The following is an 18,680-nucleotide window of genomic DNA, read 5'->3' as shown; positions in this document are numbered from 1 at the left end:
AAGGGTCTAGGCCCGAAACGTCAGCTTTCCTGCTCCTCTGATGCTGCTTGGCCTGCTGTGCTCATCCAGCTCTACACCTTGTTATCTCAGATTTTCCAGCATCTGCAGTTCCTACTACCTCAGAGGTAATTACAGAGCAGGCTGCAGTAAAAAAAACCGAAGGGACCTTGAGGAGGCGATGGCCTATTTGTATCATCACTTGACTATTAATCCAGGCTCTCAGCTAACATTCTGGGGACCTTGGTTCAAATTCCAAGTGGCAGATTGTGGAATTCAAATTCAATAGATTTGTGGAATTAAGAAACCACTGCTGATTGTTGGGCAAAACCCACCTGGTTCATTAATTCTCTTCAGGGAAGAAAATTTACCATCCTCACTTGGTGTGGCTTACATGTGACTCCAGACCCACAACAATGTGGTTAACTCCAAGAACGATCTTATCTCTGGTGCGTGGTGCGGAACAAATATGGAACAATGCACACTTCTTCTTCCTTAGAGGTTAATGCCAATCTCTCAGGTTCAGTGTTGTTCGGACCAATGAGTGAACTGCTGACAGAAAAAGATGGATGAATCAATCTCAACGAGGAGGAACACCTTGTAAAAGATAGCGTTTAACAGTCATGCAATCATATGACATAATACAGATGCGGTGATCTTCACCCACTGCACTGCACACACAAACACACTTTTCATCTCCTGTCTGTCTCAGTGACAATCACCACAGGACTGACACTGGCCTCTCCACTGCCAACTGATCTGGCCCTGTGCTGACTGATAGAATCCAAAATGTCCTCTTCCATCCAGCACTGTCAGGTTTCGAACTCCTGTCATCAATCTGATATGGGCATTGTGCACTCTCTTCTATTGAGGAAACATTGGGAAAACAGTGAATTCCATATCTGGATGGATCTAACTATCATGATCCAAGCCAAGTTCAGTTGGCAATGTGGGAAACATGCATCCACAGCCTGGCAGATACTTCCCATGTGTGCAGCGTGTCTACTCTCTTTATGTTGTGTGATTATAATGACAGTTAGACTCGTCACTTATCTTTGAAAAACATACAAGAACACCCTGTTTCTGCAACCCAGTCATGCTTTCTTTGTCAAGTTGGGATTTGTCCTCTTGCTATACCATGGGAGAAGTACCTCCTGTTGTTCCTTAACAGCCTAGGGAAGGATACACAGGAAACCACTATTAAACTATGGGGCCATCTGTGTGTGTTCCTTTGATGGATGAATGTGTGATTGTCTCTCTGCAAGCTCTTGAGATGCACGGATTTGTGCCTTCAGCCTCCAAATGGTTCATGGTTAATCTGGCATAATGAGGCTGAATGGATTGTGCCATCTGTCTACAGTCTCCTTTCACAGTCTACCTCGAAACTGCAATCTAATCTTCTCTTCCTGTCCTCCACTTCAGCAGGATCTAACTGCTGGCATTTCTTTAAACTTCCTGCCAGCAGCTGGTTCTATCAGTGAGCCCACTCCTTTCCTAACATTCGAGTCAGTTCTGGCCTGTCTGTCACCATGCTTCCTACTGTTAATTGGCTGCCAAGCACATGATTGATGTGGGTAGATGGGACAGGGTAGGAGCAAATGATGTGCTTACTTCTACTTCCAACCAGATCACCAACTTGCTCCCCATAAAATTGTGCCCATAGTTTTATTCTCTATTCAACCTCTTTTACTTATGACTTGCAAATAGCTAATATTACTCCTGGATGTTAAGATTATGAGGAGCCAGATCTCTTGCACTGTTATTTCCGCCTTCATGTGAACATTGATCAAAAAGTAACCTTTTCCTTTTCTTGATGTTGGAAATTTTACTATGCTTTTCAAATGAATGTGAATCAGTGAGTTCTTCAAAGAACTAGTTGTTAAAAGATTTCCCAAGTGAATTTAGTTGACAGTTTCCACTGTGAAATAAAGCAAGTGCTCTGCAGGAGCTGTAATCTACACACAACATCTTTAAGCCTTCTTAATAACAAACACAATTTTAGAAATAATAAAACCTGGGATCCACACAGTCTCAGTGAACGTTAAGAGACAAGCCAGTGAAGTGTGATGTATCTCTGGAAGACTGGTTGACAATTTTGCTATGCAGTATGATCAGCTGCAATTATACCCGAGTAAACAAATGCCCTTAAAATGTACAGGCTATATTTTCCCACAGAACATGCTCAGAATTCTTAATGAATTGTGTTAGACATTCACTTCCTATAATTGTCACGATTACTTCCTGTAACACTTTCCTTTTTATCCCGACAAAGCAAATGGCAGGTGAGTATACGTGGACTATGGAAAATCTGCCTCTGCAGCAGTGATAGGGAATAGCCAACAAATTATTCAAAGGCTGCTTTCATTAGATATTTGGTAAACTATCTGAAGTAACTTTAATTCATTAGACAGTCATTTGCAAATCCTACAGTTCACAATAATTCTCATTAGCTAATAGCAATTCTTGGAGAAACTCTCTTCCAGCCAAGATCATTGGTTTATAAGTGCCTGAGTAACTGCAATGGAAAAATAAACAAAAAATCACACCAATTTTTAAAGCACTTCAAAACTTACTGATGTTTCATATTAAACAGTTATAATCCTGTTCTTACTGCAATCCAGATTCTAATATTTTACTCTGGTGTAATGTCCCTAAGAATCAGGAGGCTGTGAGATATGTTGAAGTGACATTTCTACTGGAGCTTCAAAGAACTGTCGTACCAATCTATTCAGTGATTCTGATATTTCTGAGGAACCTGCTTCTGGCTGTCACCATTTTGCACTTGCAAAGTTGATCCAGGATTCATTTGTGGCAGCAATTAAAACTAGGCTGTTTGGGATCAAAATCAGGGGGAAATTCTTTCATAGAAAGAGTACAGGAAATCAGGAATAGTCTCCCCAGAAAAGCTACAATGCTCAGCAATTAAAATGTTCAAGATTGAGATCAGCAGCTTTTTTTTTGAGTAGGGGCCTCAGGGAATATGAATCAAAGGTTGGTAAATGGAGTCGAGCCGTAATCTAATTGAATGTTGGAACAAGCTTGAAAGGCCAAATGGCCTTCTCTTATTCTTAAAGCTCCTCTACTCCCAGCTTGAAGATTCCCAGTTTGTGCTCCTTTCACCAGGGATCTGGAACTAGCTGCTTTAACTCAGAAAAAGAAATCAATCAAGCTTCTTTCTCTTGAATGCAATTCAGTTACCCCTGCAGGCTGACGCTTTTGTGGATTGTGAAGCGAACAGGGTGCAGTTCAGTTGTGATATTACTCGTCATTAGACAGTCTAATAAGAGACGCTGTTGTATATGAAGTATAACCATTTGTGTACAGCACTGAAGGCTACTGATTTCCTTCAAACTCCCAAGTGATCATCAGGACTTTCAGAAGGGCTGGAGAAGAGAATTGAACTTAAGTATTTGTATTCTTTGAATAATTAAGTTCCTGAATGTTCTGGAGTGAACGGACTTTCATTTATAGAAAGGTAAATGGATCTGATTGTTCTCCAACTCCAAAATCAAACAGCACTGATTATATCTCTTAGCTGACACTTGTTAATTATTCTATGTTTCTGTTTGTGCACTTGAGCCTTTCAGAACCAAATACTCAGACACTGTCCAATGATTGCTTTTATTCAATTAGACGTTCTTGCACTGTGTATGTTAGAGTGAGGGGGTGGGGGGAGGGGGGTGCTCCCATGTACTTGATGAGATGCTGTTGTGCACTGTGTGAGAGGAGAGAGAGAGAGAACAATAGTGAATCACTATGTAAAAGGGCTGAAAATCTTCCAGTGGAGGAATTTAAGTCACGTGACAAGTTTTTTTAACTAATCCCATCACCATGGGAGCAAGCTTTGAAAATAAAAGATACACCACATGCTTGAGGTAAAATGGAAGTGTGGCTTTCAGTATTGGGCAAAAAACGGCAGAATTGGCCAGTAACTGCTTCCTCCTCCTTGATTGTTTTTGTTATTGCTGTGAAGATGATTAGGTGTTGGTCTAAGAGAGCTGCCTGCATGTCAAAGACAACATTTTAAAAATTCTAGGAATGCTAGAACACAGAAGCTTCCCAGAAACAAAGAGAGGTCTGTGTATGATTTGTGTAATCAATAGAAGGCTACAGGTGAGTGGTATAATATCCATCTAGGATTTTGTAATACTACTGGAGTATTATGTATTTTCTGTTGTCTATGATTGTCAAATAATACTTGCTCAGAATGATAGCTTTGCATATCAGTTCGAGAGTTGGAGACTTGAAGAGATTTTAATATATTGAACATCCGATTTTACCTGGGTGCAGAATGTGTCATCCTTCCCAAAAAAGGGTGTTGTTAAGTGTAAAAATGCTGCAATTAAGGGAAGCTGGACAAGTACATGAGGAGCGAGGAATACATTAATAAACTGATAGAGCAAAATGAACAAGGTTGACAGGCAATGGGTGTGGAGCACAAACATCAGCACAGACCTATTGAACTGAATGGCTTGTTTCTGAGCAAAAAATTCCGTGTAACGGCAATGTAATTTTGAACACCTGTCATTTTCAAAGAGTTAGATGCATGTTGAAGATATTTTTTCCTGACTATGGGCTCTAGGCAGTCTGCACCTGTTTCAGCTCCTTGCAGTTAGTTTTCAGTCATATTGACAAATACAAGGGCAGCAGGCTGATGCAGCATAGAGTGAATATGATCACCCAAGTGTGATTCACTGAGAGCAGGATAGCTCAGAGTGTACTGTGTGCTTCCCAAAATGGGGGTCAGGAGATCAAGTGCGATCTCAAGCTGAGATCTTGGAATTGTGAGCTCCGAAGCATCAATGCTGCAACAGAGCTCTGCACCCCATCCCCACCACTACCTTCTGTCTCTCTCTCTCATAGCTCTTTCTGTCATCACTCCCTGCTCTCAGTTATGCTCCCTTAAACCCCAATTCTCAATTTTCAATGAGTGGTCATGAGAATTTCTAAGCCTTGAAATGGGGTTCCAGTGGAAAAATATTTGGGAAGTACTGCTAAGGTATATTGTGGGAATTACAGTGCTTTTGCTGCCCACTCATTCTGAATTGTATTGATTGTTGATTAGAAATTAGATTGAAGCATTGTAAATTCATTTCAGATCTTAAACTGCTTATTTATTTAATGTGGTTCCTGATATGGTACCATCATTGCTAAACAAAGGATCAAGACTGCGGTCCGAAATTAAATACATAATTAAGAATATCTCGTCCTGCTTATGCCCCCTCGCAGCACAAAAAATTGGAAATTTTTTAATAGGAAAGCTCCCTTCAGCCCCACTGTCCCTTTAGCTTACTCTTTATTATTGATTAATCCTATTTACCCATGTTTTCAAAGCATCCTTCAATTTCTTCTACAAAATTACCACTAAAACGTATATAATTGTTTCAATCTACCTAATAATTTCCACATGAATGTCATTCCCTGGTCATTTATTCCACAAGTTAAATACTCTTTGAGCGAAACTGTACCCTTTAACTTTGCTTCTGAATCTTATGAGATAAACAATTTTTTCAGAAGTGAAATGAGGATACCAAATTTCTGCAGTGCAAGATGCTCTTGTGAGGTTTAAATTAAGAGTCATTGCAGATGCAGAAAAGGAGAAGCTTTACCATGTACCTAATCAATCTAGGCTAGATTTCAATACAATCCCAAGATGAATGGACAATTTTAACCACAGTTAACTGTGACTATAGTCGGGTAAGGAGAAGACTTTCCCAATTATCTCGTATAAAGTCAGCAGTTTATACACTTACAAAGTTTTGCTGTGTATACCTGATTCCTAAGCACAATTTGCAAATGTTTTTTGCTGTGGTATTTGAAGTGGAGCCCATACTTGAGTCATATCAAAAATGTAAAGGCTGTGATCTTTTATTTTACTTTTTTTTGATTATGAACTAAATTGGGCAAAGGACTGTTTTACAACAAAGGACTGAAGAAGGAATTCCTGTGTATTTAAAACAACAAATTACTGAAACTCACTGTAATTCATATTTACAATGTTGCTTTGCAAGAAGTAGGAGAAGGTATAAAGAAACAACATGGCACCATGACATGTGTACAAAGTAAGATTCAGCTGGCAACAAGTAGCTGATTAATTCAGGCAGTTGTGGATGCTAAAGGTCATTAGCCTGACAACTCTTTGATTCCTGGGTAGAGGGACAGCTTGTGTGTTTGAACAATACAGTGAGAGGCTCCTAGTCCTCTGGAAAGAGAGGTGATGTGTATGTCTCTTCCTCTCCCTCTCTCCAGAAATATGCCTGAAACTAAAGAAGGCAAGTTGTTTCCATCTACCATTTGTTGTAAGCTGTTACTTTAAAGCAGTTATTCAGAGACTTCATAATTTGTGAGCCAGTCACTCTGTACTTCCTATGAAGAGGTAAAAGAACACAAAGGAAAAACAATCAAAATTAAAGAACTTGAGAAACAAAAGGAACCCCTCCAATGAATCCTGGAGACTGGTGCTATTAAACTGTTTGTCTAATATTTTTCCTCTCCATTCATAACACCATTTTAAAAAATCTGACTGTGTCTTTTTTTATGGAGAGTTAAGTTAGAGTTTTAACTAATAGAATTACATGTCAACAGTTCATAAACGTTTTCTGTGGTTAGAATCTATTTGTTCCTGAAATGTATAGAAATCTTGTCCTTGTTTTCTGTTAACTTCAGTCGATCAGAAAGGTAAATTGGGGACTTTGTGTACTTTGACAACATTTTTACATTTTTTGTGATGACTTTAAGAATGGCTGAACTTCATTTTAGGTGTGTTCCCTCATCCAGGCATAACAAAAGCTACAAATCTTTCAATGAACTATTGTTCAATTGCTAAAGTAAGTTTTTTTTTCCTGTTATACTTTCTGGATACACCCACAGCAAGTGACATATTTCCATTAGAAAGCTAGGAACAGGAGGCAGCCATTCAGCCCCTCAAATCCTTTACACTATTCAATGTGATCATCAGTTGTGTGTGATCTAACTTCATTTACCCACCTTTGCACCATATCTCTTAATGCCTCTGTTAGCAAAAATATGTCACAATAAAATTTAAAATTTATTGATCTAGTAGTCCTATTAGCAGAAAAGAGTTCCCAACCTTTACAAGCCTTTGTAGAGGAAAATTTAAAAACAAATGTCTAGAGTAAGACCATAAGGTCTAGAAGGAAGAGTCGAACATTTAGCCCATAAAGTCTGTTCTGCCATTCAGTTAAATCATGGTTTATCTGATAATTCTCAACTACACTTTCTTGCATTACCCTATAACTCTTGCATGCCTCACTGCCTGTCTCATCTTTGAATATTCTTAATGACCCAGTCTTAACAGCCCTCAATGGCAAACAGTTCCACAAATTGGCTACTCTCTGGAAGAAACAAATCCTCCTCATCTCCATTTTAAATGGATCACTCTCTTAATCTGAGAATATACCATCTGGTCTTAGACTGTCTCAAGGGAGAAGCGAGCTCTCTGCGTCTACCCAGTTAAGCAATCCTAAATGTTTTAATAAGGTCACTTCTAGTTCTTCTAAACTCTCATAAGTACAGGCCCAACCAAGTCAACCTTATAAGAAAATCCCTTTGTACACATAATCAATCTAGAGAACATTCTCTGGACTGCTCCAATGCCTGTATATCTTTACTTAGACAGAAGCATAGCTCATTTGGGTCTTCACATTAGTCCTGCCATTCAATAAGATCATGAATGTTCCTCTAGCTCAACTCTGCTTTCTTGTGTTACCCCCATATTTCTTAATTACCCCAAAGTCCATTGATCAAAATCTTGATGATATTCAATGACTGAACATCACCAGTTATTTGAGGGAGAAAATTCCCAAGATTCACAACTCATGAGCTGCATGGTAGCTCAGTGATTAGAACTGCTGCCTCACAGTGACCCCAGTTCAATTCCATGGGTCTGTTTCTGTGCTGTATGACGGAATGACCCTTGGGCGACTATCTATGTGGAGTTTGGACATTCTCCCTGTGTCTGTGTGGGTTTCCTCCAGGTGCTCCGGTTTCCATCCACAGCCCAAAGGTGTGCAGGCAGGTGGATTGGCCATGCTAAAATGCTCATAGTGTCTGGGAATATGCAGGCTGGGCAGATGGGCCATGAGGAATGTGGGGTTGCAGGGCAAGTGGTGCTTCTGGATGGAATGCTCTTGAGAGCGTCAGTGTGGACTCGATTGGCCGAATGGCCTGCTTTCACACTGTAGGGATTTTATGATTCTTTGAAAGAAGAAATCTATCTTCATCTCTACCGTAAATTGTCAAACTTATTCTGACGCTGTGACCCTGTATTCTAGATATTTCAGTCGGGGAAATTGTTTTCTCAGTATCTACCCTGTAGCTCTTCTCAAGAATCTTATATGTGTCCTAGCTCTAATTTTAGACATTGCTTCTGAATCCTGAGGCCCCCAGCCAGGGGAAATTGTTTCTATCTTCTCATTTGTTCCCTCTGATAACTGAAAAACTTTGATCAAATCATCATAACCTTCTCCCCCAGGGAATACAAATCTAATTAATATAATAAACCCTTGCACTTTAACTCACGGAGTCCAGGTGCAATTGTGGTATAGCTATGCTGCATTGCCTCTGAGGCCAATATATGCTCCATGAAGGCGGTCCATCAAACTGCTTACAGTACTCCAGGTATGGTTTAGTCAGGATCTTGTAAAGCTGAAGGATTATTTTTGTCCCCTTATATTCTAGTTCTTGAGATTTAAAGACGCATATTCCTTTTTTTAAAATTATTTTTGGTAACTGTTCATGACATATTAATGATCTATGTACCTGGACCCTCAAGTTACTATTTCCAGCTATGCCTAATTTGGCAAGTATTCTATTCTATCCTTTTTAGGTTCAAAGCTAATTTTTCCTTAAATTGAAGTCCACGTGAAACAGTTCCATCTACATGGCTTCTAATAATACCCATCTTTATACATCAACAGATTAAAAATGTAGTTTGAAATTCCATCATCGAAGTTGTTAAGAAAAACAGGGAATGATGAAGTTCCAACATAAATCCTTGTGGGACACCACCAGTCACGTCCTGTCAATTAATGTATTCGTTCTCTGTCTCCTGTTGCTCAGCTAATTTTTGAACCAGGCCAATAATTTACTTTCACTTACACAAATGTATCTTTAACTAACCATGTCTAATGAAGATCTATAGCTTCTAGAAGTGCATCTAAATAATCCAAAGACATTCCCTTGACCCTTACTTTAGTCACATCTACAAAAAAAAATCAGTCAGGTTACCTACCCTATAAAAATCCATGCTGGCTTGTCTTTGGAAATCTGAACATTTTCAACATTTTTAATCACTCTATTCTTAATTATGGACTCTAGTAATTTCTCAGCAACAGATATTAGGCTATTTGAAATTTAGTTCCTTGGTTTCCTTCTTTCTGAAATGATGGAGCAATATGTGCAATATTCCAATTAAAGGAATTGTTCCTAAATCAAGCTGACTTTGTCTGATTGTAGTGAAGTATCTTCATTATTCTCACCTGTGTTCTTTACAACCCTGAGATAGAAACTATGTGGCCCTCATGATTTGTCACTCTTTATTTTATTCATTAGCATTATTTTGTTTTTATTAATTTTTGATTAATTGGGTTTAGCTTCCTTGAGATATGCTGATCTCTTTCCCTACTCTAAATACTGAAATACGTAATTATTCAGTACTTTATTTTATTAACTGGATGTAAGCATTGCTGGCAAGGCTGCAGTTATTGCTGAAGACTATTCATCCTTGAGAAGCCAATTGTGAGTCAACTTCTTGAATCGCTGCTGACACTGTGATGTACCATGTGCTGTTAGGCAGGAAGTTTCAGGATTTGAAATCTGGACAATGAAAGTACATTATTTCCATATATTCATTGTCAGTATCGCTATTACTGGTTATAGCCCTCTTTTACTCATGATTTTTTTTTGTCATGTAATTGTGATTTGTTCTGTTGATCTTAACACCCCTTGCTAACCTTTTATATTTTCTTTTTGGATCTCTTACTGTTTTGACATTTTTTATCATCCTTTATATCCTTACCATTTGCCAGGATCTAAATTATTTTTGGCATGTCTGTACGCTTTTTATGTAACTTTATTTAGTCTTGTACTTCATCTGATGTTCATAGTTTCCTTTTTTCAATTCGGTCTCTTGTCCTTTAGGGATATAGACTTGTTCTTTATCATACTACATCTATTGTTGAACATTTCACACTGATCTTGAGTTATTTTACACTTTGTCCAGTTTACACTTTTCAGTCCCTGTACCAGAGTACTTAAGTCAGCCTTGCTGAAATCTAGAGTTTTAATAATAAAGCAGAAAATGTTGGAAAGCACTAGTAGCTGTTTCACATTCCTTGCTTTCAAGCATCACACCATTAGATAACTTCTCATCTATAATTAAGTTGTCAAGAAAATTGGTTTCATTATTACTAATCAAATATGGCATGCCCCATTGTTGGCTCTAGGACGTATTTTTGCAGAAAATTGTCACAAAAATAAAATCAAGAAATTCACTACCTTATTGGCATTTGTTAGTTTGCTTAGCTCATTCCCCCATAAAATCCCCCATTAAAACCACTTTGTCTTTGCTAGATACTTGTCTAAACCTCATGTCTCTGAAATAGCTACAATGCCAAACTGTCCAAGTTGAATATTTTCCTTCCATTTACTCCTCATGTCTTTTCACTTTTTTTACCTTCTTTTACCAGAAGGTCAACAGAGGCTGTATGTCCGTAGCACTGACCGCATTAACAATCAGTGTATAAAGGCAGTCCTAGCCTCTGATATTAGCAATTTGATTAAATTTATTTGATTAAGTCAAATTGGTTGATACCAGCATTATTACTGGCAAGGAGATGCTGTCATGGGTCACTGAGAAACACAGTCTCGTGCAGTACCTTTCTATTTTATTTAAATATGTTGTTTCTTCTAGACTATAACAGTTTGGAATCTATCTTGTTTATTTTTAAAAACTACTTAAATTATATCAGAAGCTTTGCATGGTCTTTCCTAGTGATACCGATGGCAATTCCATGCTGGGTTAAGAGCAGTTTTTGTGCTGTGTGCTAAAGACCTTGAGCTCCTAGTATGAAACTTTACCCGTCATTTAATGTATCCCCGTACAGCCAGCAGACAGCAAATGTTCTCATCTCATCAGTCTGGGCTGGGTTCCCAAGGTGAATGAACACTAATTGACTGTTTTGTGGGGTCTTCGACTTGCTTTAATGTTTGGGAATATCCACATCAGATTTTAAAACACTCGAAGGGTTAGTGGAACTGTAGGTGATAAGTTTCACAATGAGGTATAAAATGCCAAAATCTCTGAAGAGTTTTTTAATCACACTTCTCTCCTGCAGTTCAGTGACAAAGCTAATAGTTTTCCTCATCTCCAATTTTCCACTTTACTATAAAAGTTAATAACACAACTGGTCTAGGTCTGAGCACCCCCAGCACCACTGCGTCGCCTGTCCTTCTGGCACATTCCCTTCATATTGTTTTAATTTTTATTTAATATTTCCTTCTTGCTTTTTAAATACCTACTTTGATTTGGCATGGGTCTAAGCAGGTAGGGTGTAATTTGGAGTAGAGAAGAAGCGTAAGGGGCGTCTTCACACCCAAAATAAACATAATGCTGGATCCTTTACCAAGCTTTTCTCTGTATTTTATGCTGTCAAAGTGGGGCATTTTACTGCTGGAGAATGAAACACTTTGCAATTCAGAAACCTGAAAAGGATTGTAAATTCGCTTGAAACTTGTACTCTCAACCAAAACAAGCCAGAGTCTCATTACAATCCTAAGTTGGGATCCTTCAATTACTTTGCAGGGCACAATGAATTTAAGTGAACCATTATTTATGAATCTATTACAAGCGTTCATATTACATTGAAACATTTAACTTGAATGAAGAACACACAGTTATCAACAGATACTCACGTACTTGCTGATGTATTGTAACAACGCTCTATGGTATTAGACTAGGTTTCAGATTCACCATTCAGAATTTTTTATTTATTTATGTTTTTATACTGTAATCTGGACAAAAGGGACAAATAACTCTGTCAAGCTTTAATTCTGCTTTCACATGACTGGATTGTAATTGCAGTCAAAAGAGGAAGTTAATAGATGCACAAAATTCAGGACTGATATCAGTCCTGAAGTTAATAGATGCACAGCGAGAATGAATATATTTACAGTTTTAAAGTAAATAGATAAATTGCCACTTATTAAAACATCATCAGTATATTTGCATTTATTTAAATAATTGGTTAGGTTTGAATTATATCGGTGTAAATTTTGAGTACTTTAGAATGATCTATAGGCATGAAAATGTCTCAGAATATTTTTTCAATATAAAATTATGTATCATGAGATATGGTGCATTATATGAGGACAGGGTTAGCTTATAAAAAGTCAAGATCTATTACCATAATTCCTGATCATGATTCATTGATAGATCTGCAGTCAGGAATTATTGATAGAATACCACCTTGATTCACTCACAGATCCAGTCACAATTCGTTCATGGATCTAGTCAGAATTCATTGGTACATCTGGAATTGATTCAGTGATTGTTCTACAGTCTCGATTCATTGATAGATCTACCATCCTAATTCACTGATAATAAATTTGAAATATCTTCTGAGCTAAGAACTAATTGATACAATTCTAGAGCTAGGAATCATTTATAGATCTTGTAAAGACAGGACTTACGAGGTCACATAGTAGAGATGGACCAGAAGACCATTCATTACCTTTAAATTCACTCAGAAAGACCTCAAAGATCCAGCAATACAGCATCCAAATGTACAGTTAATGATTTCAGGGTTTCCATTCCACTGTTTTCAGGAATTTATCCCATATTTTCATCATTCTTTCTATATAAATAAAGATACATTTTCTGATATCAGTCCTGAATTAAATTTTACGAGATCAGTCCTAGAAGTGTATTTTAGAACTTCTTGTTGCACATGTTGATCTGATATAGTTTGCTTTTCAACCTCATAAATCAATGAACTATACGATTCTGACTTTGATGCAATTGATTCAACAGCACACTGTTGGATTTAGGCAATTATGCTTGTGCTACCTTTATTGAAAAACTTCAGTTTTTAATACCCTGCAACCATTCAAGTTCTTTGAGAAATTGGTAATCTTGATGTCGGTCCTAGTTTGGATCAGTGATTTCCTGGTACTGTGGACTTAGGAAAGTATCCTTAAGGGTATAGAGATTATTGAGCCAGACAGGATGGGTATTTGATGAACAGAACTTTATCAATGAAATCTGCTCTCAAAGAATGTTGTCAAAAGTACATGCCATGAACAAGGAGAAGTCACTCTTCTCTCAGTATTACCTTTGGATGCATTCAGGGAAATAGCTACAATTCTTTAGATGTAGGACAAATTGTTTTTTTTAATTCATTATAGACTTCTCGACAAGAACTTCAATAGCAGTCAATGAATGAATGGGGAGACGTACACAGAATGGAAATCACTGACTGCTTTAATGCATTGGACTCATTTTTCTAATATATTTTAATTGAAGGTAGATCTCTGTGGTAGGGTAATTTTTGTTGTTGTTATTACATTAAATGAATGAGGAATGTATCCAAAATAAATTTCCTTACAAATAATAAAGTGAAATTGAATTGTATTGAGTAAATTTATGCCGTACTTCTTTGAACATGTGTCCTCTTGTTCTGCTCTTGCAGTTAAAAATGTAGTCCATTTTTTAACATAACATCATTGTTTTACATAGAATTACATGACAATATGTAGGATTTAGGCATCAAAACAGGTAGGCATGTTTGGCAAATTAACCAGTAGTGTCGAAAACGGTAGTGCATTTGATGCAGTTCTCAAGCACTTTAGCAAGGCCTTTAGCAAGGCAGACTGGTCAAGTAAGTAAAAGCCTTTGGGATGCAAAGCACAGTGCTGTGTTATATCCAAGATTGGCTGAGAGGCAGGAAGCACATGGTGATGACAGACCAATATTTCTGTCACTGGATGGCTATTTCCAGTGGTATTCCACAGGGCTGTGTTGGGGCTTTTGCTGTTTGTAGTGTACATTAATTATTTGGATTAAATGTGCAGGAAATGATCAAGAAATTCATAACTGAAAATGAAAATTAGGAGAGTGATATATAGCAAGGAAAATAGCTGTAAATTGCAGGAGGTTATCAACAGATTGGTCAGGTGGGCAGAGCAGCGCCAAGTAGAATTCAACCCAGAAAAATGTGAGATAATGCATTTGGGGAGGGCTAACAAGGCAAAACGATTATACCATGAATGTTATGACTCTGTAAAGCATTCAGAATCAAAGGGACCTTGCTGTGCCTATCCATAGATCCCCGAGGATAACAGGGCAGGTCGATAAGGTGGTTAAGAAAGTATCCGGTATTCTTGACTTCATTAGCCAAGATGTAGAATACAAGGGCAATGAGGTTATGCTGGAACAGTATAAAATGCTGGTGATGCCACAGTTGGGGTATTATATGCAGATCTCAATTTTCACATAAAAGGAGGGATGTGATTGCACTAGAAAGTGTACAGAAGAGAATTACCAGGATGCTGCCTCATCTAGACAGTCTGGGATGTGGGAAAGATTAAACAAACTGTGGTAGTTTTCCTTGGAGCAACAAAGGTTGAGAGGGGACCTGATAGAGGTGTGAGAAGCATATATAGGGTGGATAGGAAGGCACTCTTTCCATTAGTAGAGGGGTCAGTAAACAGGGATATGGATTTAATAGTGGGTAGAAGGCTAAGAGGAGAGTTGAGAAATCTTTCACTTAGATGGTGCTGGGAGTCTGAAACTTAACTGCCTGAAAGGATTGTTGTCAGAAACTCAGAATTTAGATATTCACTTGTATTGCTATATACTCCAGGACTGTGCACCAAAAACTGAAAAATGGGATTAGTGTAGTCAGATCTTTGCTGGATCTTGGCCTCCTTTTGTGCTGAAAACATCTATGAGTCAATGAGTTAATATGGCCCATGCCAGCATTTATACCTGACCATCTACTTCCTTCTCCCTCATATGCTTGTCCAGTTTCCTCTTAAATGCATCAGTACTGTTTGCTTCAACCAGTGTCAATGGTAGTGATTCCACATTCTATCACTCTTTGAGCGCAGAAGTTCTTCTGAATCGCTATTGGATTTCTTGGTGACTATTTTAAGTAGATGACTGCTAGTTATGCTCTTGCCCAAAGAGTAAATACTCTCTTCGTATCCACTCTGCAAAAACTTTCATAATTTTAAATACCTCTAGCAGGTGGTCTCTCAGCCTTCCTTTTTTTCAAAAGGAGGGGAACCCATCCTGACAATCTTTTTCTGATGTACATCCATGCCTTTCTGATATCAGCCTTGTAAATCTTCTCTGCTTATTCTTCACTGTCTCTGTATTCTATTATTAATATGATAAAGATTGCATACAGTATTTCAAGTGTAGTTGAACCAAAATTTGATACAAATTTAACATAATTTCTCTACTTTTCAATTCTATCCATCTGGAAAAAAACCTAATGCTTGGCTTGCTTATCGTATCATCTTGCCAATCTGTAGTCAACTTTTAGTGATTGATATATTTTACTTTAGTTTATCTAGATCAGTAAGATCACCTCACAAACAACTCCTTTCAACATGAAATGCTTACATTTGTCTTACCTTTCCTCATAATCAGTGTTTTGAAACTTTGTGTGAGCTTTCTGCTTCAATGATTCATCTCAATGATCAGAACCCAACAAGAGTACTCAAGATGCAGTCTGGCCATGGCCTTCAGATTTGATTCACATTTCACTGGACATATTCTATAGTTAGAATTCCTGGATAGGTCTCTTGCAGTGGCATTTATTGATGATTTGTTTGAAGAAAATCAGTCATTCAACTTTTACAATATAGCTGTATATGTTAATGGAATCTAACTCACTGGAAGCAAATTGAGCACAAAAACATTGATTTTTTTGTTGCTTCCCCAGCCCAGAAGCCGAATGCAAGTTTTTGCTGAGATATGCTGAAGCTGAAAACCTAACTCTCCAAGCTCCCATGGATTTGTTTACACTCCTTAAACAGAGTCATTCACTGGGGGAAAACATCACAATGATTAACCAAAACCTGAAAATGGACAAACATAAGATTTGATTTCTTCTTATGTGATCTTGGTGCAGGCAAATGACTATTGTCATGAAGGAGTTAATGGCTAAAGAAATTGACAGTTTGGCAGAGAATGGATTAGAACGGGAAGACATAATTTGAATGGTGCAAAGTCTTCACAGCATACTGACCTCTTGGGATGGGAAATATCCCAATGAAACTTTTAATCTTTCCATTACAACCCAGAGCTGGATAACAACACATGCTATGTCTCGTTATTTTGTCTGCTATCCATTTTAATGTTTTTAATTTAACAATAGTTATTTTCTTTCCCCTCCCTTTATCAGGCTCGAAAGCAGTAAATTGAAATTGACTCAGCGGTTTTGCCACAAGGAAAGGTACAGCCAGCATGAGAGTGCAGTGAATGAGCAGTCCCTCTCCTGCCCCCGCCCACGATCTCTCAGTTTAGACTGGTAAGTATGATCTTTTGGGAGGCTCCCTCATGCTGAAATACATTCACTTCTCATGTTGTGCTGCTGTGGTCAATGCTGCTTTCAATTTTCCTCTTATATTCCTTCTAAGCTCCAAATATTCAGTCTCCAAATGAATCTCTCTAATTCCTAGATTTCTACTAATCAAGACTTATCAGACTGTTTCCTGCTCTAACTCTAACTTTTCTCAGAATTTCAAATCTGTGAAACTCCGTGTTACTTATCAGTCTCTGCTTGCTCGCACAATCTTCATGGTTTCAAAACCCAAGCATGATGTCACTTTGTCTGGATTAACTTAATTTTCTTCTAATTCCCACGGTCCACATTATGAACTTTACCTTTCCTTTCTTCTTTTTGATAAAAACATGAAAATTCAACAGTTTTGAAAGATATTGAGACAAACATGCTGCGGTGTTGACCTTGTTTGTTGGTGCTTTCCATAATCGGAGAGTCCTGTGAGTGTTATACGTTTATTTGTTAACCAAAGTATATATGTTAATAAGACCAAGAAGAGTATTTTACAATAATATATAGCATACATGACACAAAGCTATATTGGAAGAAGACTGAAGTTAACCACTGCTATCTCCAATTATTAATTGAGTGTACAATTAACTGGCATCAAAATCAACTGGAATAAGACAAGATGCAAAATAATGAATATTTATGATTAAGCACAATTTTTCAAGCATAAAGGATGCACTGACAAGGCTCTGCTCCTATGATGCTGCTTGGCCTGCTGTGTTCATCCAGCCCTGCACCTTGTTGTCTCGGATTCTCCAGCATCTGCAGTTCCTACTATCTCTAAAGAACTGAAAACATGCTTTTGGACGACTGAATGAATAGCACCCATAATCAATCAGAATAGTTATTTAACACTATTTTATATAAATTGTATCCTCACCAATGGAGCTATGCTGGAAAAGTGAACATTTTTAGTCTGTCTATCTGTAATTAGTGTCTGGTATAGAACGGAAGGGAAATACAATATGTTGTACATGAAACATTCAAAGGGTTGATAGTGTGGAATTCTCTGTTTATTACAGGCCAAGCTCATCAACAAATCTAAATTTGATAAGGGTTTTCCAAATTATAGCAGTGTGAGATGCCAAAATTTTCACACCCATCACCTTTGCAGTCTCACTGCGTAGAAACCATAAATGTGTTGACATTCTTTGCCCTGCAATGCCACTCAATGTTATTCAATGTCCACAATGACTGATCCCGGACAGTTTTGGGCCATGGTCTTATCCTCATTCTCCTACTCATTAACTCAAAGCATCTTTCTGTTAGATAGGCAAAGGAGATTGATATGTTTGCACTCCAGGAGTCTGGTATAAATTAGCACCTTAAACTAAGGGTAGTAGGAATATTGCTGAGCGGACCACCTCATCTTTCTGCCTTTGCCCTTGTTCCCACTATGCGCTTTTGTTGTTGTAAGATGGATGAACTATTCATTCACTTTTTGTATGCAGTGTGCAAACAGCCCAATAACAGATAAGAGAACAAGTAAAATATCACTATTAGAGCCTTCCGACCACAGGCATAGTAACAATGATCAGCATTAAAGAAATGGCATGGATGTTTATGGTGGAAAATGATTTCAGATGTGTCTCAGGGGTGAGCCCCAGGACCCGTATTTAGCATTCGGCTGCTATTTTCTTTTTTATGAAGTCAGTAAAATTTCACAGCTGCGTGGCAGCCCACAAATGAATTGCACATGCAGCAGACGCTGTTAATTGAACACTTTAAACAGCAGATTACAAAATTTCAGCCAAAGAATAAATAAAAGTGGACTTCAAACATTATTTCACAGCAGTCAGTTTTTACCCTGTAATAATATTTCAGTAAGACAGTCGAGTCAACACAAAGAGCTGTTAAGTGGCTTCCTAAGAAACTACAGGTTCTGTCCTGTATGAATTTCTTGCTTTCTCTCTCTCTTTCTATCATCTTCCATGCATCACTGTCCATTTTTTTTAATTGGACTTTTCCCTTTGCTTAAATACCTTTTTCTCTAACCTTGTGGCTTTTTCTAATTTCTCTCTCCTGTTTTGACACTTAGGATCTTTTGTCTGCCTCCGTGCCTCTCTCTCGCTCGCTTACCTT

The 18,680-nt window shown here is 37.9% G+C and overlaps 1 protein-coding gene across 3 annotated transcripts in view; it reads left to right on the top strand.

The window, feature by feature from the left end:
* Positions 1-18,680, top strand: part of LOC109930588 (ankyrin repeat and fibronectin type-III domain-containing protein 1-like) — a 745,821-nt gene that overhangs the window by 560,704 nt on the left and 166,437 nt on the right. For 2 of the 3 annotated variants that reach the window (XM_048609794.1, XM_048609793.1), the window contains exon 6: positions 16,431-16,556. In XM_048609794.1, the coding sequence (XP_048465751.1) occupies positions 16,431-16,556 (126 nt within the window). Of the gene's footprint in view, positions 1-4,059; positions 4,111-16,430; positions 16,557-18,680 lie in introns of those variants that run through there. The other variant, XM_048609795.1, reaches the window with a different exon arrangement.

The sequence above is a fragment of the Rhincodon typus genome, chromosome 21 (assembly GCF_021869965.1).
Source record: "Rhincodon typus isolate 14 chromosome 21, sRhiTyp1.1, whole genome shotgun sequence".
Classification (NCBI taxonomy): domain Eukaryota; kingdom Metazoa; phylum Chordata; class Chondrichthyes; order Orectolobiformes; family Rhincodontidae; genus Rhincodon; species Rhincodon typus.
Note: the sequence above shows the minus strand (reverse complement) of the source record. Positions and strands in the feature narration are given on the sequence as shown.